Here is a 21,497-nt window from a genome sequence, read left to right on the forward strand (position 1 = left end):
TCACAATAGCCTTTCCCCCCCAAAAACCTGAAAGAACATTTCGTCATAAAAGTAAACCATAAATCCTAATCCCACACACACACACACAAAAACCACTTCCCCGACAAGATTAGAAGGAAGCTCAAGTCAAGTTTTCAAGATTCATTCAATGATATATTTTGAGCATTTGTCAATTGTAGGTTTTGCCGAGACCTTGCATGTGCAAGTTTTACAAACTTGTACAAACAAGTGCTACAATTTTGCCTTTTCCACCAATGTAGAGCACCAAATGTTATTTCCATTTTCAAGAGCCAGCAAAATAACATTAAATACTTCTAACAAATTAAAATGGGGTTGAGGAGAGACAAAGAAAACATAAGTAAAAATAACAAGGTCAACATTTTATTTCAAGAGCATATCTTACAAATTGGCTTCTTGTCAAAAACCAAAGAATCCAAATCGCTTTATTTAATTATTTCAATTGGATTTTCCTTTTTTTACGATTAAAACACTTGCACGGGGGAGTGCGGGGAAACAATTGGCCATTTTGGTTGTTTTAGAAAGAACAATATACGAAATAAAAACAACCGGACAGCATGAAAAATATTTAACGGCTAGTGTCAAGGGTTGAGGAAAGAAGCTGTTTGGGAGAGAGATTATTGTGGCTAGAAAATAAACAAAGGACCAAGTCCAAATCAAAAGAGGGAAATCTTCATGGCAGGAAGGCGTTTGAGACAGAGCTCACTTTTTCTTTCTTTTTAAATTATTATTTTTGTCAAACAATACATAGTACAACCCCATCAGTACAAAAAAGGTACATTCAAAGCTTTGGCTATTGATTAAAAAAACAAAAGAACCCAATTGGACGAGGTGGCAATAACATGGACTACTATTACATTTCATGTTATCATCCGCCAGACTAGACAACTAACGGCGAAGGAAAAAGCAAGAGGACATTTAACGGTATGATTTGATTTTCACTTTACAGGGTGAAGGCGCATCAAGTCGCCATTCCGGTTGTTGCAAACTTTCAAGTCCTGATTTTCGTCATATCGTATTCAAACTTGGTGGCTATGTACAGTAGCCCCATATGTATTTATTTCATTTTGGAATGGCGGCGATTCACTGCGCAATCACGGATAGGAGTTGGCCAGTGGGGGCGGCCTTCAGCCTGTAATGGCACATTTTAGTTTTGAAATGAGGAATTCAACTAAATATACCAATTCAAGTTTTTACACGGCGAGTGTGTTCGCGTGGAGGCGAAAATGTGAAAAGAGTAAATGGTTTTCAGGTGTGACCAACGATCACACTTTTACAGTCAACAAAGGGCGAAAAGCAAGACCGAGCGTGCTTTGTTTAAGATGAATGCAACGGGCGTGTTAGCATCAACTTGCGGTGGGCGTCTGAAAAAAAGTCAAAAGATTACAAAGACTCATGATTTAGTTTCTTTTGTTTTGTCACTATTCTAATTGGTCCTGATAGCCAGGAAGCCCAAGAACCTGAATGGAGCGCTGCCACGCTAAAAACTACACTCTTCCAGCATGACCTAAAGTGGAGGAATAGTCATTTCAAACTAAAAAGAAAAAAAAGGTAAATGTTTCTAGTAAGACATGATGATAAAAGACGGTTAGTCGGTCGCGGCTCCTCTAACTTACCGGACTACAACGTGGCCTAGAAGAGTAAGACCGCGATGGATTGTTCGTGGAGGAGCCCCCGCCCAGCCGGCGATGAGACGCTGGGTTTCACTCCTGGGCCGCGGCCGTTTGCTCCGCCTCGCCGCCGGCCCGTTCTTCCGCCCTGCTGTCGGCGCGCTCCTCCGCCTCGTCCATGCGGGCCTCCGACGGGGCGGCGGCCTCGGCGTCGGAATCGTTTGAGGGGGCGGCCCCCGGACGGTCCTCGGCGCGGACCACGCTCCTGGGCCGGCCCCTTTTACGTGGCGTGCCGTCCGGGTTGAGCGTCGGCACCTTGCGGCTCGGCGGCGGCGAGGTCCCGGGGGTGCGTAGGTGGGCGCCCCGCTTGGATTGGGACTTGCGCGGGCGACCGGGCGTGCGGCGAGGCGGCGGCGGGGCTCCCTCGGGGGGTTCCACGAGGGGATACTTCCTGGGCCTCCCCAGGGGCTTCCAGACTTTGGGCTTGGTGGTATCTTTGCGGGAGCCCGACGGGTACTTCCTGGGACGGCCTCTTTTACGCGGGGGTCCGTCGTAAGGGGGCGCGACCACGTCCGACTTGCGCGGGCGGCCCCTGCCCCGACGGGCCGGCGGATCTCCGCCGGCGACTGGATGCTTCCGCGACCTCCCTAGGGGCTTCCAGCTTCTTTTCTGGGAGTCCTCCGGGGATGTCAGGGGGTACTTCCTGGGACGGCCCCTGCCCTGAGGTACTTTCCTGGGTCTGCCCCGCTTGCTGTGCTTGCCGGGCAAGCGTATGACCAGCCTGGACGGCGCCACCGCCTTTCTGCGGGGGCGACCCGCCTGGAAGAGCGCCAAAGACACGGCGGGCTTCCTGTTGACCGAGCCCCTCGGCCGGCCCCGGCCTTTCTTGGGGCCGTCGGCGGAGGGCGGCGGGCGATGCTCGGCGCTGCTCTTCCTCGGTCTTCCCCGGCCGCGCGGCGCGGCCACGCCGTTGGGAGAGTGGTCGCCGTCCGTGCGCGGCGCCTTTCTCGAGGAGCCGTCGCTCTCGTCCTCGCTCTTGGCCCTCTCCGCCTTGCGCTTGCCGGATCCTTTGGGCCGGCCCCGCCCCCTTTGGGGTGCATCGGAAGCGTTGTCGGACTCGTCCTTGGTGCCGGAACCCTTGGGCCGACCCCGCTTTTTGGGCGTGTAGTCTTCGTTCTCAAAGCCGCCCAGAGTGGGGTCGCTGTTGGAGATACCCGAGACCAGCTCCATCAGGTTGACGTCGGAGGAGCCAAACTGCGCTTTCTTGGAACCGGGGCTGGGCGACCTGAAAAGAAACAAAATGTTTACAATCTTTCATTTTTTTCGCCCCTACAATTATCGTTTGAAATATTTTCAAGAGACTGGACGATAGGTCTGGTTTTTACTCACAATGCACGTTTACTTTATTTTCTTTTTTTAAAGGTATACTTAAAAACAATAATGCAAGACTATATTTAAAAAAAAGATTACAGCTTTTTTGTTTTAAAAAAAATGGGCGTTAAAATTGCCTGGTCTTACTTGGAACCTTTGGGTCTTCCTCTGCCCCTTTTCACCACAACGGTCTCCGAATGATCCTCGCTCGACTCCTGTTGGCTCGCCAAGTTCCTTTGCTCTTCCTCTAGCCCCTTTGGCTTGTCTTCCATGTCGCTTGTGGGAGCGCTCCACCTGGAAAAGAGTCAAAAGTGATGCTATTTGGGGCTGAAATAAGACCATGCCACCTGGACTGGTTGGCTGGCTATAAGACAGAACATTAGCCTTGACACAAAAGAGCGATCTATTATACCGATGTGGTCTGACCTGTAACCTTAGATGACCATGTTTGGAACTTTTATCAATTACCAAAGCGGGGTTTGCAAGAGAAAATAAAAATCCAAGATTTTTTTCATGTCTGATACATACAATGCTCAGAAGTGGCACCACTGAACAGTGCTGCCGCCTCGAGGTCATTTTGCGGAATGCAAGAAATACTTAGGACTCACTTTTCTGCTTTTACTTTTTTTTTTTACAAATGTAAAATATAAAATACAGGTATATAATATTGAGAATAATAATGGGACAATTTAAAGTCAAGATAGAATCTAATTTTAAATTAATATACGTTACAAATAATATTTTTCCAAGTGTAGTACCCACCCCTTATTTAAAAAATTTGGAGTAGAATCGCTTACACTACTCTTTATGCTCTGGGTTTCAACGCTTCATTGTAAAGTAGTCTGCACATCACTAATGATTTAAATATCAATAGGAGAAATATTCAATGTATAAAAAATTACGAATTCATATTTCATACCGCGCTTCAAAAAAATTAGTTTGGACTTTTACTATTTTATTAGCCATGTTTGTCGGGAAAATGCAACAATAGCTGTCTAAATAAAATGAGCGTGTCGAGAAATACGTAAAAATAAACCGATAAATCTTTCCTACGTGGCAAAAAATGCAGAATTAAACGCTGGGTGGTTTTCTAAAATTGACCTTGTTGATGGTGGTTGGGTGTATTTAACAGGGCTCCGGCTAATTCCTGGACATGACTCTTAAAATGGCGGGAAGGCGTAGCGACGTTCAAGTGTTTCCCCAAACTCCCAAATTATCCTTCCGTCCAAACAATAACACCACGCGCCATTGAAAATGTCTTTTTACCACACGCTCGCAATATTAAACGCACTAAATGAAAAAAATCGGCCGATTGTGCAAAATTTTACAATGCCAAAGGCGAGCCATGGCGTCCCGCATTTCACAGCCAACAAACCGTATGCTTTTATGGAACGTGTTGTATTCCAGGCCATAGCCGGGTTCAAATAGGACCGCGTAGCGGAGGCAAGCGCTCCGGCGGCTAAATGTTCCAGTTGATATTGTCGCGCAAAACCGAGCGCCGGGTTTCTTACCTTTAAAATGTAATAAATGTGATTTTGAATTGATAAAGCTCAAAATCTTGCATAAAAATGGAGTGATGTGGGCTTCCCAAAAATGCGCCAAATATCGCTGTGACGGCTGTAATAAATTTTCTGTGACTTCCGGTGGTCCGTCCATTGAAACGACCGGAGTAGGAAAGAAAAAATACCAAACAAAAGCCTCACTTTGGTTCCTGCAGCCGTTGAAAAAAAAGAACAGCAAAAAAGACCTTAATATATTGCATTAAGAGCCCCGAAAAATCTAACATCTCATTTTATTATTCTTAAAATCTTACCATATTAACATTACTTAGGGAAGAATTAAAATTGTAACGACACGTTAAAACAAGCATGGCGATAAAACGAAGGCAATGACGGCAATGTTTTTTGTCCTCTATATTTGAATAAATTCCATGTTAAACCTTCCGATTCTGCAAAGGAAGTAAATTTGTAATTTTATTGGTACGACTAGAATTATATTCAATGTTAAAAGACTACAGCCCTGTAGAAAGATCCTTTTTGCACGCACTATTACAAAGTATACAAGAGTGGATACTGTTATCAATGTGTAAATAATATTTATATTTATTTTTTACCTTGATTTTTGTCTCGTTAAAATTTTATCGCATATATAATCATGTTTTTTACACGTTTCGTTCCCGAAGAGACATTGGAGAGAATGCTTGTTTGAATAAATAGATACTGCATATTATAATTTATTCAGAGTGGGAAAAATGAATTTGGGTTTGTCATAAAATAAAATAGAAAGTAGTTATGTTAATGTACATTGCCGGATATCCAAATAAAAGAATTGAACCAACTCTGCATTAAAATGTTATATGACAAAAAAAACTAAGCTCTTTTAAAAAAAGTGGAACCACTATTTAACTTTTTTTTGCTTATACTAACCCTGTTGTCAATAATATCAAACTGAGATATAGACTATAATTCTTTTATTTGAAAATCCTTAGCATAGGGAATTGTTCAAGTGAATTTTGTTCCCCTTTTCATTTGGGTGCGGATTAAATTTGTCATAAAAAATGTCATTTGACTTTTCTGGGGTGACCTTAGCCGTATTGTCATTTTAACGTCACAATACAAAAAGTACTTTTCGGTGTAAACTCTTCAGTGATGCAGGCATTTGTAGTCCAAAAACGTCTTTTTTTATCAAATCTGTTAACTCTTGTTAATCCCAAAAAGCATTTTATGTGATTTTGGCAAAGACGCGAGTGTCCGTCAAACCGTTGAAAAGGAGTCGTCGGTCAGATGCTTAGACGAGCGATGCTGCTCCGACGCCCCTCGTGTGCTTCGCCATGGTTACGGGACGGAGGAAGTGAGCCTGACGCAGCCTTAATGAGATTTTTCAACCAGCCGGTGAGCGTTTTGGGTGCTCGCAAGCGCAAAAGCACGGAAACGGGTCCCAAAGTACAATTTTTCGTCCTGTGGCAATACTGGTCTGGCTGGGAAACGGAACTTCACAGACAAAATTAGCAACAGATTAATCCGGCCTGGCTTCCATTCCCACTAGAATGTTAGTTATGAATGGAACTTTAGATTTTGAATACTTCATTCATCTTAAGAAAAGACCACTGGGTGTCAGCCAAACTCCCGATTATTCTGTCTGCAATTTGTAGTGGTGGAAAGTTTGTTTGTTTTTTGACTAGAACTTAAGTTTATCCTACAGTAGTTTAAAAAAAAGTTGCTAAATTGAGATTGCTAGACATTTTGACATTGACCACATCAGCATCTTACCACGGGCATACCTGAAATTAAGAAAACAAATCAACAACATTCTACCAGCTTTAATAATATTTTATAACCAATAATTCACTGGCTGCCATTGATGCCTAATTTATTCCTGTTTTGTCCCCTAGTTTAATAACGGTTTACAACGGTCACATGGTCCACATCCTTACCGCCCTGTCGTACAGTCGTCTTTCCTGCCTAATCGGCTAGCTAGTCTATCCGTCTTGTGACTAGATTATTGATGACAAAAACGGAACATTTGACTGACCACAGTAGCTAGCTCAATAACGGCCGCAAAGCCAAACGATACGACGGATGACATTCCCCATCGTCCGTCGTGAAAGCGGACGACGCGGGTGCGAAACCTTTGCGTCGCCGTGACTCGGCTCAATCAACAGGCGAGACATTTTCGGGCGGGCGCTTGTCTTTATTTGCAGATGGCCTTGAAAACTAAGTACAAATCAAAACGATATCAGCCTGAAATATTTAAACAGATCACAACAGGAACGTCCGTCCAAAAGCACAAAGAAATTACCCGACGGCGCTTTGCAAAGACGTCGGCCTCGTTTTCGTTTCCGTAGTCACCAATGGACGACGAATAAAATGAGCCAAAGACGCCGTTTACCTTTCCGGCTTTCGATAGACGGTCTTGAATTTTCGTCCGTCGGAGTCTCGCCCGCTCCGAAACGAGTCGGCTAGCTAAAGCTTGGTCACGACAGCGAGAGCGACTTGGCTAATTATCGTGGAAAAAAAGTACGCCCGTGGAGGACGGGAACGGAAACCGTACGTCATCCCACCGCCACCCCGACGGACGTCGGCCGGCGGCGTGCGTGCTTGACGGACGCCATTTTTGCTTGTTTCGAACGAGTCATTTTTTGCGTGCGTCTCTGTTCCCAAGGACCTCACCTGTGAGCGTGGACATCATCACAGGTTAAGGGTCTCAGGGACAAGGAAGCACACGGAGAAGAGTCGGACGGCGCTGGGGCGGAGGAAAAAAATGGAAGCAAATGGGTCCGAGGTGGAAAAGTCGCCGCCGCAGTCCGCCATTTTGCCTCGCCAACTGCAACAAACCAGAGACAAGTTAGGACCGCGCCGTTGGAACGTACGTGACGGCGGTGCGGGCGGGCCCCGGACCGAGCCAGCCCTCCGCCACCGTCGCCGCCGCCGCCGCCATTAACTCCATCTTTCCTTCTTTGTCTCTCCCTGGCCCACTTTTACGAGCCCGAGCGCCGCTCGCTCGCTGGCTCGGCGCGCCGCAACTTGACACGCGTCCAAAATATTCCCAATATCGGCAAAAAACAAAGGAGCGGAACGGACGGTCAAGCGGGTGGCTAACGATCGTTTTCCCGCGTCGGAGGGAAAAAAAATAATCCAGATCGGTGTCCCCTTGTCATTTTTTTATTTTTTTTGTCTTCCGCGTTCTCCGGTACGCCGCGTCCTCCCTCCCACCATCCATCTACGAGCGCCTCCGTCACCTACCGTACGCGCGCACGGCGAGATACTTATGGAAGCGAGCGCGCAGCATCCCCATCTAGTGCTCTTTCTTCTCCGCCTCCCTCTGCTACGCCGTCTCAGCCCTTCCTCTCATTTGAACCCCCCCGCTCTCCCTCTCTCTTCTCCGCGGTAACCGCTTCCCCCTTTTTTTCCTTTCTTTTTTTTTTTGCAGGCGTGACGTTGTGTCTGGCCCCGTCCGTCTTGCAGTCTGCCGCCGTGCCTTGACACAAAAGACGCTCGCTCAGGTGTCTGATGGTTACTACGTGCACCGCGGCGGGGTTACGCCAGCCCATCGGGTAACGTTCGTATTCCGCGTCTCGAAATGGCATAGAAGGGATTTTTTGACACGGTCGCGCGTGCGGTTTAACGACATTGGCTCAATCAAAATGGTGATGGGGCGTGTCGGCCAGGTGATTCGATCTTGATTTGATGTTTTTATTGTTTTTCAATGTATAAATGATGGATTTATTTTTTGAAGAGCCCCCACTTTTTTTTCTCCGACCACCCGTAAAACGTTTAAGGCCCGTCAGGGCACTTTCTGAATGCCAAGTGAGTTTTTCTTTGAGCCGCTTAAGAACTGTTGTTTTTTCCTAAATGAAAAATCCAATGAGTTTCCACCACCTCACTTCAATGGCTGGTTAATGTACGCATTGAATCATTTTTACATGCCGGTTTAACATCAACATTTCTATTCATTCCGTCTTTTGTTTTTAAGTGCCGACCTTGCCTGGGCTTTGAACGCAACGTCGTGTCGTCGACTTGAATAAATGCAAAAAAATATACGCAATCGCTTTATTTAAAAAAATAATAATAATTGCCCAACCTTACTAGATTTCATAGTGATGTGTTTTGGGTGCGTCCATTTTGTGAGAAAAAAGGCCCGAGCTAAAGCCCCGTTTTTGTGAATTCCTGACAAAGCCGTGAAAGTGAACTAAGATGGAGTCAATGAGTTGTGATGGTGCATTTTGCGAGCTGCTTTCTTCCTTTACGCGTCTGCACGAGCACGTGTGTGTGTGTGTGTGTGTGTGTGTGTGAGTGGGGAGTGAGCGGCGCCCTGCACAGATTGCTGATATATGCTCTTTTTTTTCTTTCTTTTTTCTCTCGCCTCTCTCCACTCCTCGCCTCAACGCAATGCGGATACTGAGCGTCTGAGCCACTCGCCAGACACGGTGTGGGGGGGACACGAGCGGGGGGTAGACGGGGTAGACGGGGGGACGGACGGACGGAGGGTGGGTGGGGCGCTTGCCGGCCGAGGGCGCAACCGGGCGAGGCGAGTTCATCTCACACACACACACATTGTATTTCAGTACATATTACAGATGGACGGCCACCTCAACGTTGCCGTTAATTTATAAAAAGAACAGTCTTGGCCACTTGGAGGCAGTACTGCATTGTTAAACTTGTAGAAGAAGAAGGATTTTTGGGATTCTTTTTTTTTCGTTAGGAAAACAATTTTGATGTGCCATTTTCCTACTTTTTGACCTTAGATGGGAGGATTAAAATTGCCAAGTTTTTGTGTGTCTCGGAAAAGATCAAATATTTTCATCTTCGCCTCTTTTAAATACTACCCATGCCGATTCATTGGCTCACGGTTTAGTGGCTTTTGGTCGATGGGTCATTACGGCCCTAGTCGGCAGACGTCGGAGACCGAAAAAGGCAAAATCCAACCGTGCCGGTGACAAAGAAGAGTTTGAGTTTTTGCACGTCGGAGCCTTCCCTTTCTTCTTCATACTCACCCGAAATAAAGCGCAGGCGAGGAGACTTGGCCACACCGCAGGGAAAGCTAGAAGGTTGTACCGTTATCTCCAGGCTGCTTATGACACCAAACAATACAACCAACTACCTCACGCTGCAGTGCGCCTCTTCCTTCTTCCGACCTCAACGTTTACTCCTTGAGTGGGTCATCCTTTTTTTTTTAAATGATTTATACGACTATTTAGAGTCACCGCTTCTAACCGCTATCTCACGATAACAACGAATATGGAGAATCGCGATAGCAAAACTGGGTGAATTTGTTTCCCTCCTGTGGCCATACGTGGAATTACCTCCCTCCTGCCTCCCACCCGAAGGTGAGGCGGAATGTGTGGGAACAACACAAAGGCGAGCGAGCACTTAACCTGCAGCCGCTCACCGTAGGCGTCTGCCTGACCTACTTCCTTCCACTGAAGGGGGGAGTCGGAATCTTCCACGTCGGCGGCACGACTAGTTTCGTCGCTCCCGACAGAATCTGACGCGCACGCGGCCCGTTTCGCTCGGCGCCAAGACTTATTTTCACGGACGCGATGATAAACGGGAGATGAACTCGCCGAGAACGACGCGTTATCCGAAAAAAAAGTCAGAGATAGTCACCCTTCTTGCGTGTTAGCATGTACGACCCTCGAACCGCGTCAAAACAGCTATCTTACATGTAGACTTCGACTTCCTGTGGCTTGTTGAAGTAAAACATAGATCAAATGTAGAAAGTTTGCAATGAATATTGACATTTTTAAAAATAATTATACTCACTAATCATTTCTATGTTATTTGAGGCTCATAAAAGAAGATTTGAAGTCAACTGGTGACAATGATGATCTAAAAATGGCTCGAACTTGGGGATATGAAAGTTCCTAAATATGTCAAAAAAAAGGATGGCACTTGTGCAATTTGACATGAATTGGCCCTGGAATCTAGCTTTTTTTTTTAGCAATACACAATTTGATTTAAAAATAGCTTGCGGTCATATTTACTTGTAATTGTGTTACAGGTTTAACTAAGAACGACGTCCACAAAGAGTTAATGCGGCCGACGAATAGAGCACGCTTTCACACTCGGAGGCCGAGGGTCGTCCATTAGCGGTCAATGCGTTGTTTTGACAGCCCCCCCCCCCCCCCCCCCCCCCCCCCTCGCCCAATTGCCATCGCTCCCATTCGGCCCGGGGACAATGCGGCAAAATGACAAAAGTGTCCGCGTCCCCCCGACTACCGCCATTGTGCCGCCGTCATTGCGCCCAAGAAAGTCGGGGCGTTCGTAAGCACGGCACCGCGAACGCCTCGCGGGCTCGCTTTATTGGCGGCGGTCCAAGAAGGAGCCCGTTCACCTCGCCGCCATTGTGCCCTTGCCGAAAGCGCCGCTCCCCTCTCGGCGACGGCGACTTTTTTGTCTGCCTTTTTTTTTCTTTCCCCTCGCCGCGACAACCTTTTTCTGTCGACTGACTGAAGCTCCCCCTCGACCACGCTCCGCTCTCATTCAAAGTCACATCACGCTCGAATGCGGCACGGTGGCGGCGGTGCCCGTGCCAGTGCCAGCGCGGTGGGCTGGGCGAGCGGGCCAGGGGGCGGGCGGGAAGACCCTGGCGCCAGTGAGAATGGCGGCGTGCCAAAACGCGCAAAGGTTTCATTTCCAAACGCTTGAGATGCGAGCGCACGTCATTCGGAGGCGACGTGATAATTCAATTTCCACCTTATTCATATTGCCATTACATTAAATGATCACATATTGAATATTCCGGTATAAAGCGCCACCACATCCCATAATATTTCATCCAAAAATGTCCCTTTGGGCTCGCCGTCAACCCCCCGCCCCCTCCGTCGGACGCAATCGAAGGAAAACGCGGAGATCTTACGGCGGGATCATTTTGGAGCGAAACGGCGGTACGTTATTTACAAAAGGCATAAAAACATTGCCATGGGAACGCAACCAGCGAGCAAACTCAATGACTTGGCACCGTGCCCCCCGCGGTTGCTAGGGCACAGTTGCTAAGAGCTACAGGGTCGAGTGTATCCAAATATGCCAGCAAGTGTGTGTGTGTGTGTGTTTGTTTCCCATTTAACCCCTCCATGCCTCAATTTGCATTGAACAACGTTACGTGGAAAAGCATTGGGAAATACGCAAGAGAAAAAAGAACAAATGTAGAAAATTCAAATGAAAAAAATAAAAGATATAAATAGGGATTCATTTTTTACATGATATTTTCCTATTCAAAATATTGGTTAACTGTATCTATAATCACAGGGCATTGGAATTTCTAATCAATACTTTTATTCTATGTTTCCATTGACGGTGCTAGACGTACGATCGCTAAGGAGAGGCTATCTTTTTGACATCAATTTGAACAAACTACCTGGTGAGCGGCAGGCATCTTCTGCAGACTTTCCCATGCTGGCGCGGAGCGTTCCTGCAAGAGGCAGAGCACATGATTATTAACATATGGCGACCATAACAAACACAGGCAACACCCGCTCCACAATTAACCAGCAACGCCCGCCCCCACGCCACGTTCGACGACGGAACCCCGGCCGTTCCGTCCCTCCCGCCGCCGCCGCCGTTAAAAGGCCAGCGCGACGTACTTAATGAAATTAAAACGGACGATCGGCGATTAGCGCGAAGCGCCGAGTCGAAACGTCACGCGGCGTACGAGCGCGAAAGGGATTAACTCGGTGACGGATGATGGCGTGGAGTGTTGGTGGGAGGGGCCAGAAACGGAGAAATACGTGTAGGTAAGAGCCAGATGAGGACAGCGCTAATGAATAATGCATTGGTGGGAAAATAGAAGGCCGCACGCAGCAGCAAAAATAGAAACAAGGCAGCTACGTGGCACTTTTGTCTGGACGCTTTTCCTTCCGCCAAAGCTTGAGCCTTCGGAACGGAAAGGGCGTCGAGGACGGCCTTCCAGTTCGACCGCGGCCCACGAAAAATAGTATTTTGACACGGTTAAATGTCGGCCGGCCGTAGCGTGTTTTCATCGCGCTCTGGCGGTTTCCAATCGATGCGGAATCCGTTGCGTGTCGCGGGTGGGTCTGAAGGTTGTCTGCCGCCGTGCGTAACCACCTGGATGTGGTTTTGTGTGCGCGTCTGTGTGTGTCCTCGGGTTTGTTCATTGCGGCAAAGGGCGGACGAGGGAATCGATAGGGAACAAATGAATTGGCGTCGATACGTCGCCGGGCGGAGGGGAGCTGAGAGTCGTTCCCGCGGCCAAAGTGTCGACCGTCTGAGGTCAAATGCTCTCGAATCAGCTACAAAATAGCTACATTAGTAAGTTAGCCGTTCAAAAATGGCGGCTAGGGTTCAGAAAGGAGCAGACTCAGACTATCGTGCAAGGTCTTCAGAGGCAAGAGCAATAAGTGTCGCCGTATTTCATTTGACTCGAGCATGACTTGGCGTTTTCCGAAACAAAAGCGCTAAGCGCCACAGCTCGGCTGGTGTGTCGGAAGATTACTCCCGCGTTTGACGTTTCTACACACTTTTATGGAAATGCTACTCCGGGTGATGCGTGACATTATTCCTAAGGGGAAAAAAATCGTAGTAAAAGACGCCGTTGAACTTTGAAGCGGTCGCCCGCCGCGTCAAAATCCACGGCGTCGATGCACGTAGATGCAAATAAACACAACAGAGCTCCCGTTTCATCGGGCCGGCAACATCTGCTCCCGTCGGCTCACGGCGCCCTCCGCGGTCAAGGTGAACTTTTCACCTCTCATGAATAACGCAAGCATGCGCCTGGCCGCCAGCCGAGGGCGACGCTCGGCGAGGATTTCACGCCCAACTTCAAGTCCCACTTGGCTTGATCTCCACTTTTACAAGTAAAGCTGACATTGCTCCAGATCGCCGTCGCTAACGTGGTATCGTACGTGGTAAACATTTCAATAGGATGATGCCAGGGCATGACTTCAAAAAGGGCAAATGGATTAAAATATTACATAAAAATCTCCAATATACCATTTGGACACAACACAAACTTGACGGACATAATTACTTTACATTTCAAACTACTCATTTATAGTCAGTCCGGCCTATATAAAGCAGTTTTCCTCGTCAAATTTAGTGGGCGTGGCTTACCGTCAGGTGTCTGAAAATTACGGTAATAGGGACTAATAAATGATGAACATAATAATGACTTTCCTCATTACATCGAAAAAGAAAACGAAATGAAACCCAGAACGAAACGGCGACCATAATATGACGATTTAATCTTGGAAAATGACATTAAATTGACTTTGAAGATAATGCTATTTGGAGAAAAGATACTACATTGGTATTTGTTCTGGTGGCATGACTTTGGAAGTGGCGATGGCATTGATGGCGGCGGCGAAGACGCAGCGTCGTGGCCACTTCCCGCTCAATGTTGCTCTGCCTTTTGGCAGAGAAACGCTTAAACGAGCTTTAAGTGCACTATCGAGCGTACCTGGGAGAAATGACGGCGCACGGCGGGGAGAAGAGTGGAATTGCCAGGGGTGGCCTTGAAATAGACGCTTTCATGTTTTGATTCTATAGAGTCTGGGGAGCGTGCGTTAAGTGTTAAGCCCACCCGCCTTGGTTCCTTCCTTCGTTTACTGGTCTTGGCTTTCACCTGAGTGCTCCAATTTCATTTGCGGCGCAACTGATCGGTCCTTAGTGCTCGTAGACGACCGGCGTACACGTCTCGTCTTTGCTCAATATTTATAGAAAACGTCAAAATAGCGGATGACAGAATATTACCAGGCCAGCTCCAGATTTTTAAGTTTTATGGGAAAATATTCTGACACCAACAGCTGCCACTGTCAGTATTTATCATCAATTTTTAATGTTTTTTTTTTTTTTACAGGCTGTCCAGATTTTGATGTCCGGCATCTCCACAGAAGAACTCTGCAAACTTTTGTTCCGTATTAAAGCCCGACTTTCTTTGCTAAGCCAGTGCCCCACTTAAGATTCCTTGGGGCGCTCAACTCAGCCTAACCATTAAATGCAAGCGTGTCTGCAGATTGCCTTCTATCCTCTTCCCTCCATCGCAACCTTTGGCTCACACCGTGAAGAAAGGTGACGATTCAGTGGTCACGGAGACGGAACGAGGCGGAGAACGTGCATGCGGCAGAACAAAAAAAAAAGAAAATGGGCCAACAGAAGCACTGCGGCGGCTACAGTCAATCTGGCGCTGTACATTGAGAGGGGCTTCAAAGAAAAGAGCAAAATCTCAAGCTACCATGCTAGGCTACAGCGCTAAATTATTAAGCGTCTCCGACAAGGAAGCGAGCTACCTCGGGCGACCGTTTAAACGCGACCACTCCCAGCAGACATTTTGCCCAAGTTAAAAAATAAAAAAAATTAAAAAGTGCCAACATCTTTGTGCTTTTATTCCTGACAGCCGAACATTCGCTCGCTCGCAAACCCGCCCGCCAGCCATCGTCTGTCGGTCTGTCTGGTCCGTCCCCGAGAGCTATCTCCATTCCGCCCGTCCCGTCGCCGCCTCTCTGCGTTACCGCGCCGTTAATGCGCTTTGGCGTGCGGCGGCCACGGGCGTTCGCCGTCGCGTCGTCCCACCACGCCGTGCCGTCTGCGGCCGCCGGGACGCGGAGACTTTGACGGCGGGCACGTGATCGTGGAGCGACGGAGCGTTTACTTGACGCGGTCTTGACGCATGATACATAATGTCATGTATTAGAAGTGATATTTAGAAAATACTACAGTGATCTTTATGAATGATATCCGAGTTAGAGTACTAATAATAGCATTCTTTGGTGGCTAAGGAGTGACTCCCGATACGACGCGACGATGTTACGGACACGCTGTGAATGTACGGTACAGAAAATACCGCATAATGATATTTTCTAGGGAATATTTCGCCTGGTGGTGATTGAATATAATGGAAAATTAAAGAAAATACAACATGAGGATGTTCTGGAGATTGTTAAAATAAATCATGATGGTATTTGGAGAAATGGTGGCACAGATATGAAGAGTATGATTACTAGTTTTTGAATAATAATGAATAAACTGTTTTGCCGGGGAATTAAACTCATTTTTATCTATCTCCATTTATTTCCATTTTGGAAAAGCAACCGTGTACGCCCCAGGTCAGCACCACGTGTTTTAACTTGGAAGCGTGAAGGAGAACACGTCGAACGAGCAGATGCGGCCGCCTATTTTATACAAACTCGCCACGCTTGTCGAAAAAGGAATTCGGCGGGCAGGTGAAGACTCCCTCTGTGTCAAATCGCCAAGAAAGAAAGAAAAAAAAAAACAAGTGGGGTACTCGCTTAGTGCCCGCCGCCCACCTTCTGCCGTCAGCCAATGAGCGAGTCCGGATCTACGCCGACTTTCTCTCGAGAATACATTGAGCTCTCATCAAGTATGTATGGAGTCGCTACGCACGCACGCATGTGTGTGTGTATAAATCATAAATGACCAACCAGCACAACATGCGTGCCGCGACTCTCGATAAGATCGTGAGAATGTCGGCCAAACCTGGTTTCGGGTCATTTTTGGATGGTTAGAAGGAAAAAGGGTGAAATCAACATTTTATGAGCTAGCGGATACAAATTGAAGGCCGCAGATGGAGATAGAAATATTTACCAGTATTAATAGGTGAAGTAAATCTTGAACTACTACGCAGAACAATCATCTGAAACATGATTATGTATTTTTTTTTAAACAGGGCAAGCCACATGCGGCCCGTGAGCCACACTTTGCCAAGCTCGGCGTGAACTGGGGTGTGACAGGTAAGGGACACCCCAAAAATAAATAAATAAAGCCCAAAGAGATTGACACAGAGTAAAAATAGCTCCTCGCATGAATATTTGAGACGGATTGAGCGGCGCGGGACAAACTAGGACAAGGCCGCCGGATTGCGTGACTACGGGACGGACAGATTAACTGGCGGCGACAGACAAAGAAGCCGGCGCGCCGCGGCGCGGCCAAGAAGAACAAAAGACGCCGAGAGGAAGGAGAGGCTGCTAGGTGGCGTGCCACTCGGGAATTCGGCCCACGAGCGAGGACCCCCACTCCCCCGGGAAAGGCTAATCGTGACCCTGGCCGTCGCCGAAAAATGCCACGGTTTGACAGTAAAACACGTAGTCGTGCCAGTCCCTTTTTTTTAGCGCACAGGTGTCAAAGTCTAGGCCACATTGCGGTTATCGATTCCATTAGAGGGACATTAAATGTCTGCCGCCGTCAAACGAGGTCAACCAACGCCTCGTCGTTAAGCGTATGGATCCAAAAGTCTGTTGATCCACGATTTGTGCTCCGAATCCTCTTTTAAAATGAATTCCTTTTTTAACACGACACGGCAGAAATATGGAAATATTTCAAATGAAAGCGTGCTACGAAAAAGGAATGCGCACGTGGCTTTGGGAGAGGACGCTTCTAATCAAATAAAGTGAAAATGGCCGGCGGCTTCTTCCTCGTGCGCTCCGGCCACCGACCGCGGCGGATGTCTGAGCAAATATGTTCGCCGCGCAAAGGCGAGACAACGCGTGCAATTCAACCGTGTGTGAATCAACAGCTTGTGTGCGTGTGCCTGGAAACAATACGTGTTTGTGTGCGGGGGATTGTGCCAAAACACTTGGCGTAAGAAGGGCTCTATTGTGCGAGGGTCGCGCGGGGCGACGTAGGACGGACGTCGGGCCGGGCGTGGCCCAAAGTCGCGCAACGGGCGACTCGCCGAGGGGGGGGGGCGCCCGGCACGGCGGGGACACGTGCGCGCCCGGCCCGGTGGCGACGCCGTGACTCAGGAAGGAGTAATTCAATTATTCCGATGCCGCATTGGCGTTTCCATCGCGCGGCTGAGTTCCATTAAGAGCTAACGCGGGTCGCTGGAGAGCGCAAACTTGCTGCGTTTTACACGCAGCAAATATTGACGGACGGGGGGGAATCAAAACCATGGCAGAAGCCATTTTGTTGGGGGGGCGATCTCGGTCATTTGATTTCATACATACGGCGCATTAGTGCGTACGCGCCGCCTTTGGCACGAGGCACGATGCCCCAGATCGGATGGCGTGATCCAAAATCTGGTCCATTTGAGTGCAGTGCAATGGTAGCGCGTGGGTTGGATTCATTATTGAGGGAAAAAAAAAGGTTTGAGAATGTGAAGCGCAAGTTTGGACGTCTGAAAAATGGGTCTGAAAACGACGCTAGCAAAAGCTTCAATATAGCTTCATTTGCGTTCTGTCTTTGACACAATTCCTTTACAATTCTGACAATTTTGTCTTAATCGGTGACCTGCTGGCATTTCTTACGATTCAAAAGATAAAAAGTAGAGTGCGTCAATTCTTACCTGATACAAATGGCTTCTTCAAAGTGGTTGCTTGAAGGCTCAGCCTGAAAAAAAAATAGAGAATGGCGTGTTGAATAATAGGTAACGCCGCATCGGCCAATAATGGCCTTTAGAATGTAAACATCCTTCAACGCTTGGGCGTTATAACACACCGGCGGGGAAAAATATAATAAGATAACAGGTTGTTGTTTGCTCTCGCCTGACACAACAACACCATTATAGCGCAACTAAACAGAAGGTGATGCTGGGAAGAAAAATGGCACGTCTGTCGCTGTTTTTCTGGCCTTCGTCTGGTTTGAATGGCTATAGAAAAGAATAGAATTTAGTAGCTAAAGCTCGAGAATGTACATCTCTGAACTCACTATAAAATGTCCCTTTTAATAAAAATGACTGAATTGGCTGACTAGGGAATTGGGAAATTTCCCAGTGTGTCCAGTACGCGAAACTGTTTGTGAAACACCGCTTTTGTTTTAAATTTGCTCGCAATCGGACATCAATCGAGCCATCGTCCATCTTTCGGTGACGCTGGGAATGTCCAAAATGACCTTAAAATGGCTGCTTTAAAACAAAATGGCTGACCCAATCTATCATTTAGGATTTGGGGGACGGTTTCCTCGCAGCGTTTGGGGGTTTCCAAGTCAGGTTGGGCAAAAAAAATCCTAATAATATTTATTAGCCGACACGAAAAGGTGTTGCCTGAACGCGTCACGTCTGCACCAGTTTTCAGTCCGCCGCACACGTGGGAAGTCTCTTTGCGCGTTGGGGGGAGGGGGGGGGGGGGGTTGCGTTTAGTGGCCGCTTCCCCTTTAAGGGCCGAGTATTTGCCGGTGGATTGACCTCGTCAGTGAGTTCGTTCCATAAGCAAACCCGTATAGGTTTCTCCTCCGGTGGCCCCCGGCCAGATTGCCAGCCACCGCCGTTATGTAAGATTACATAACGGCGGATCTGTCTGAGTAATATTTCATGACCTCGGGGGGTTGGAGACGGTCGGAGGAGGTGGGCTGGGAGGCGAAGCCCCCCCGGGGAAGGGGCTCACAGGTGTACCGTCAAAGACGGGATTTTGCACGGGTGGGCAAGTCGGGAATTCTCTCCCAAGCGGAGTTAATGGAAAGGTTGAGGTCGACCTCGAACAAAAGCCAACACCCCCCCCATTCGCCCGATCGCAAACGTGGGACGGCGGCGGCGACATCGCTATCCAGCGGAGGTCAACGCTTACAAAACAGGCCGGCCGCGACCGCGAGCTAACGCTTTGCCGCGGGAGCTAAAGGAGAGAAAGCGGGAGAAAAAAAAGGGAGCCGTCGTCACGGGACAAAAGCATTTCCGCGGACGTCTTGATGTCAGATCTTCGTTCGGACCGCTTCTGCCCCTCTAAGACCCCTTTGGACCCATGTCGGTCTTACCTTGAAGTTACCGCGAGCGAGGGAAGGAAAATCCCAACGCCGCATCACCCCGGAGGAAAAAAAAAAAAGTGGTGAAAACCATCACGCGTGTACGCCGCAGATACGCTAAAGTGGGCGCCCTCGTACGGCCGGCGAAAAGGGATGTGACGGACGCGGTTAAGTCGGAAAGGAGGAAGGGAGGGAGCTTGAGGGGGAAAAGCCAGAATACTCACAGATGAATCAAACGGTCACCAAAGAAGAAGAAGTCAGGCTCCGATTCTTCAGTGTCACCCCCACCCCCCCATCGTTTCCCGCAAATTTTACAGATCCCTATCCGGTCGTCAGTTGCCAGTACTCTTTCTCCCGTCTGACCACGAGGCAGGAATTTTTCTCGATCATCAAATGGAACGCGGCGCATCCGAGCTCGCCCTACATCGGCGAGAGAAGGGGGGGCGTCGGGTGAGGGGGGGGTATAGTAAGAAAGCGTGAGTGGAAGGAAGGCGTGAGAAGAAGTGTGTCGGGAGGGGTGAGAGAGCGAGGGAGGGAGGGAGGGAGGAATATCCAGCAGAGAGGGAGGAGGTAAAGGAGGAGGAGGAGGAAAGAGAGAATATGTGATTCTTTTTCCTCTTTTTCACTTCTTCCTTCGAAGCCGGCGCTACGGCGAAGGGTAGTGGGGGGCGGGTTAGAAAGACGCAAAAGAGGAGGGCGGGCGCTTGTCTTCCAGTTCTATTTCGACCCACCGCTGTCTTTTCAGGCCATTTTCTTCACGTGCACTTGAACTCTAATCCTGTCTGCTTCAGCCCCCTCCCCTCCCGCTTTCGCTCTCTCGCCACGCATCTGCCTGGCTCGCCCTCTCTGGAAATAGTGCGTGCGAGAAAGAGAGAGAAGGCGAGGGGGACAAAAAAGGGGAGCGAGACGTTGACTGCAAGGGGGAGGGGAAGAAGCTTAGAGGACCCGTCCGTCCGCGTTTGTGCATTCATCTGACCGCAGACACTTCCACATGCTATGTGCCCGTGCTAGCACGCGACGCGGCAAAGACGGACGCCCCAAAGGAAAATTTGAACGGGCGATAGGACACGAGCAGGCGGGACAAAATTCGGTCAGAAAACTCCAAATGTGTAAAAAGTGCGGGACATCCCTGCCATCTACTGGCAAATGTGGGCTACTAAAATTGGGTTAAATTCGGGCACGCATAAGAAATTTAGACCCTAGCAAAATGGCTGACTCCCAGTATGGAAAATGTGAAAAAAAATAGCTTTACAATTTATTGCACACTAAAAATAAACTAATACTTTTAAACTCAACTAAATAATGTACATTTTTAATAGAGACCCTCGTTTATTGAGTTTTTTCATCCACTAATGACTATGGAATTACTTTGATGGGAAATGTGTCACTTATTTTCATTATTTTGCACACCAATAACATCTGATATTTTTCTATATCACTTGTAACATCAGTGAATTGGACGTTTGCCATTGATAAAGGGAGGCAATGAGTAAGGTATATTTAGAGAATGCTGTGTTTTCATCACGAGTTCCACACTGAGTTTATTTTTCGCCTGGGAAGCTTTTTATAGTCAGCCAGGGCAAAGAAAATATAGGCCACAATTGAGTGCATACGACGCCACAGCTCCCCTACGTGGTAGTCGCCGGCACTGTATCATAAAGGATTGATTCATAATCGAAAAGTTAGCTTGCCTCAGCGTTTTCATAACACTCCCGGTATTTTCAACAAATGTGAATCGTTAACGCAAAATACATTTCTCGTTGTTTGCGATGTCCGATTTCACGGTTAAAAGGTTAATTGAGGCTACGTCAAACTCGCTAGCATTGCTAGCCACACTTTAGCAATTCTGCGAGACGAGCTAGCGAGCTGGCGTTTTTAACAATACACACAATGTACGAAGATTTCAAACTCACCTTTTTCCATTGACTTCTGACATGGTACAAAAATATGACTATAAAACTATTGGTTAACATAATAAGAAGGTACGAGAAGAGTTGAAGCAGCAAATTCATGTGAAGAGCGGCAGGTGGAAAATACAAACAACAATCAGACGCGTTTAAAGACAATACGAAAAGACAACACCTGCCAATCACTCGTGACGAACTAAAAGCGCCACAACAAAGGATATAAAAGAAACCAAACCTACTTTATGACGACCAAAGTTTATCAAGCAAACTAAATGATAACGCAAATAGTTGTACTTTTATATTACATTACAAAAAAAAGTTTAAATGTGCACGAGCAACACTCCTTAAAGCAATAGTTCTCCAATACGTTAGCAAGTGAAAAACAATTCGCCCGACAAATATTTGAAATAATTTCATTACCCCACCAGCTTTTTCCTCCAATGCAT

The 21,497-nt window shown here is 47.7% G+C and overlaps 1 protein-coding gene across 7 annotated transcripts; it reads right to left on the minus strand.

Annotated features, from left to right (window-relative positions):
• Positions 1-359: 359 nt before the first annotated feature.
• On the minus strand, positions 360-21,217 carry LOC144066844 (uncharacterized). 7 transcript variants are annotated; one of them, XM_077590217.1, is made up of 6 exons: positions 21,058-21,210; positions 17,757-17,800; positions 11,856-11,909; positions 7,169-7,322; positions 3,147-3,293; positions 360-2,913 (listed from the first exon to the last, which is right to left on the minus strand). In XM_077590217.1, the coding sequence occupies exons 1-6, from the start codon at positions 21,078-21,080 to the stop codon at positions 1,722-1,724; spliced, it is 1,614 nt and encodes a 537-aa protein (XP_077446343.1). In that variant the 5' UTR covers positions 21,081-21,210; the 3' UTR covers positions 360-1,721. The 7 variants fall into 7 exon arrangements, with proteins under 7 accessions (XP_077446343.1, XP_077446342.1, XP_077446345.1 ...); XM_077590216.1 differs by lacking the exon at positions 21,058-21,210 and adding an exon at positions 19,369-19,927; XM_077590219.1 differs by lacking the exon at positions 21,058-21,210 and adding an exon at positions 19,157-19,210.
• Positions 21,218-21,497: the final 280 nt, after the last annotated feature.

Source organism: Stigmatopora argus, chromosome 21, assembly GCF_051989625.1.
Source record: "Stigmatopora argus isolate UIUO_Sarg chromosome 21, RoL_Sarg_1.0, whole genome shotgun sequence".
NCBI classification, from domain to species: Eukaryota; Metazoa; Chordata; class Actinopteri; order Syngnathiformes; family Syngnathidae; genus Stigmatopora; species Stigmatopora argus.

Excerpts from the sequence above, each read along its gene's own strand:
- LOC144066844 (XM_077590216.1), bottom strand. The coding sequence starts at position 19,553 with ATGCGCCGCGTTCCATTTGATGATCGAGAAAAATTCCTGCCTCGTGGT. Across the intron at positions 7,323-11,855 it reads AGATGCCTGCCGCTCACCAG|TTGGCGAGGCAAAATGGCGG; the intron begins GTAGTTTGTTCA and ends GGTTTGTTGCAG. Across the intron at positions 3,294-7,168 it reads GATGATGTCCACGCTCACAG|GTGGAGCGCTCCCACAAGCG; the intron begins GTGAGGTCCTTG and ends ACTCTTTTCCAG.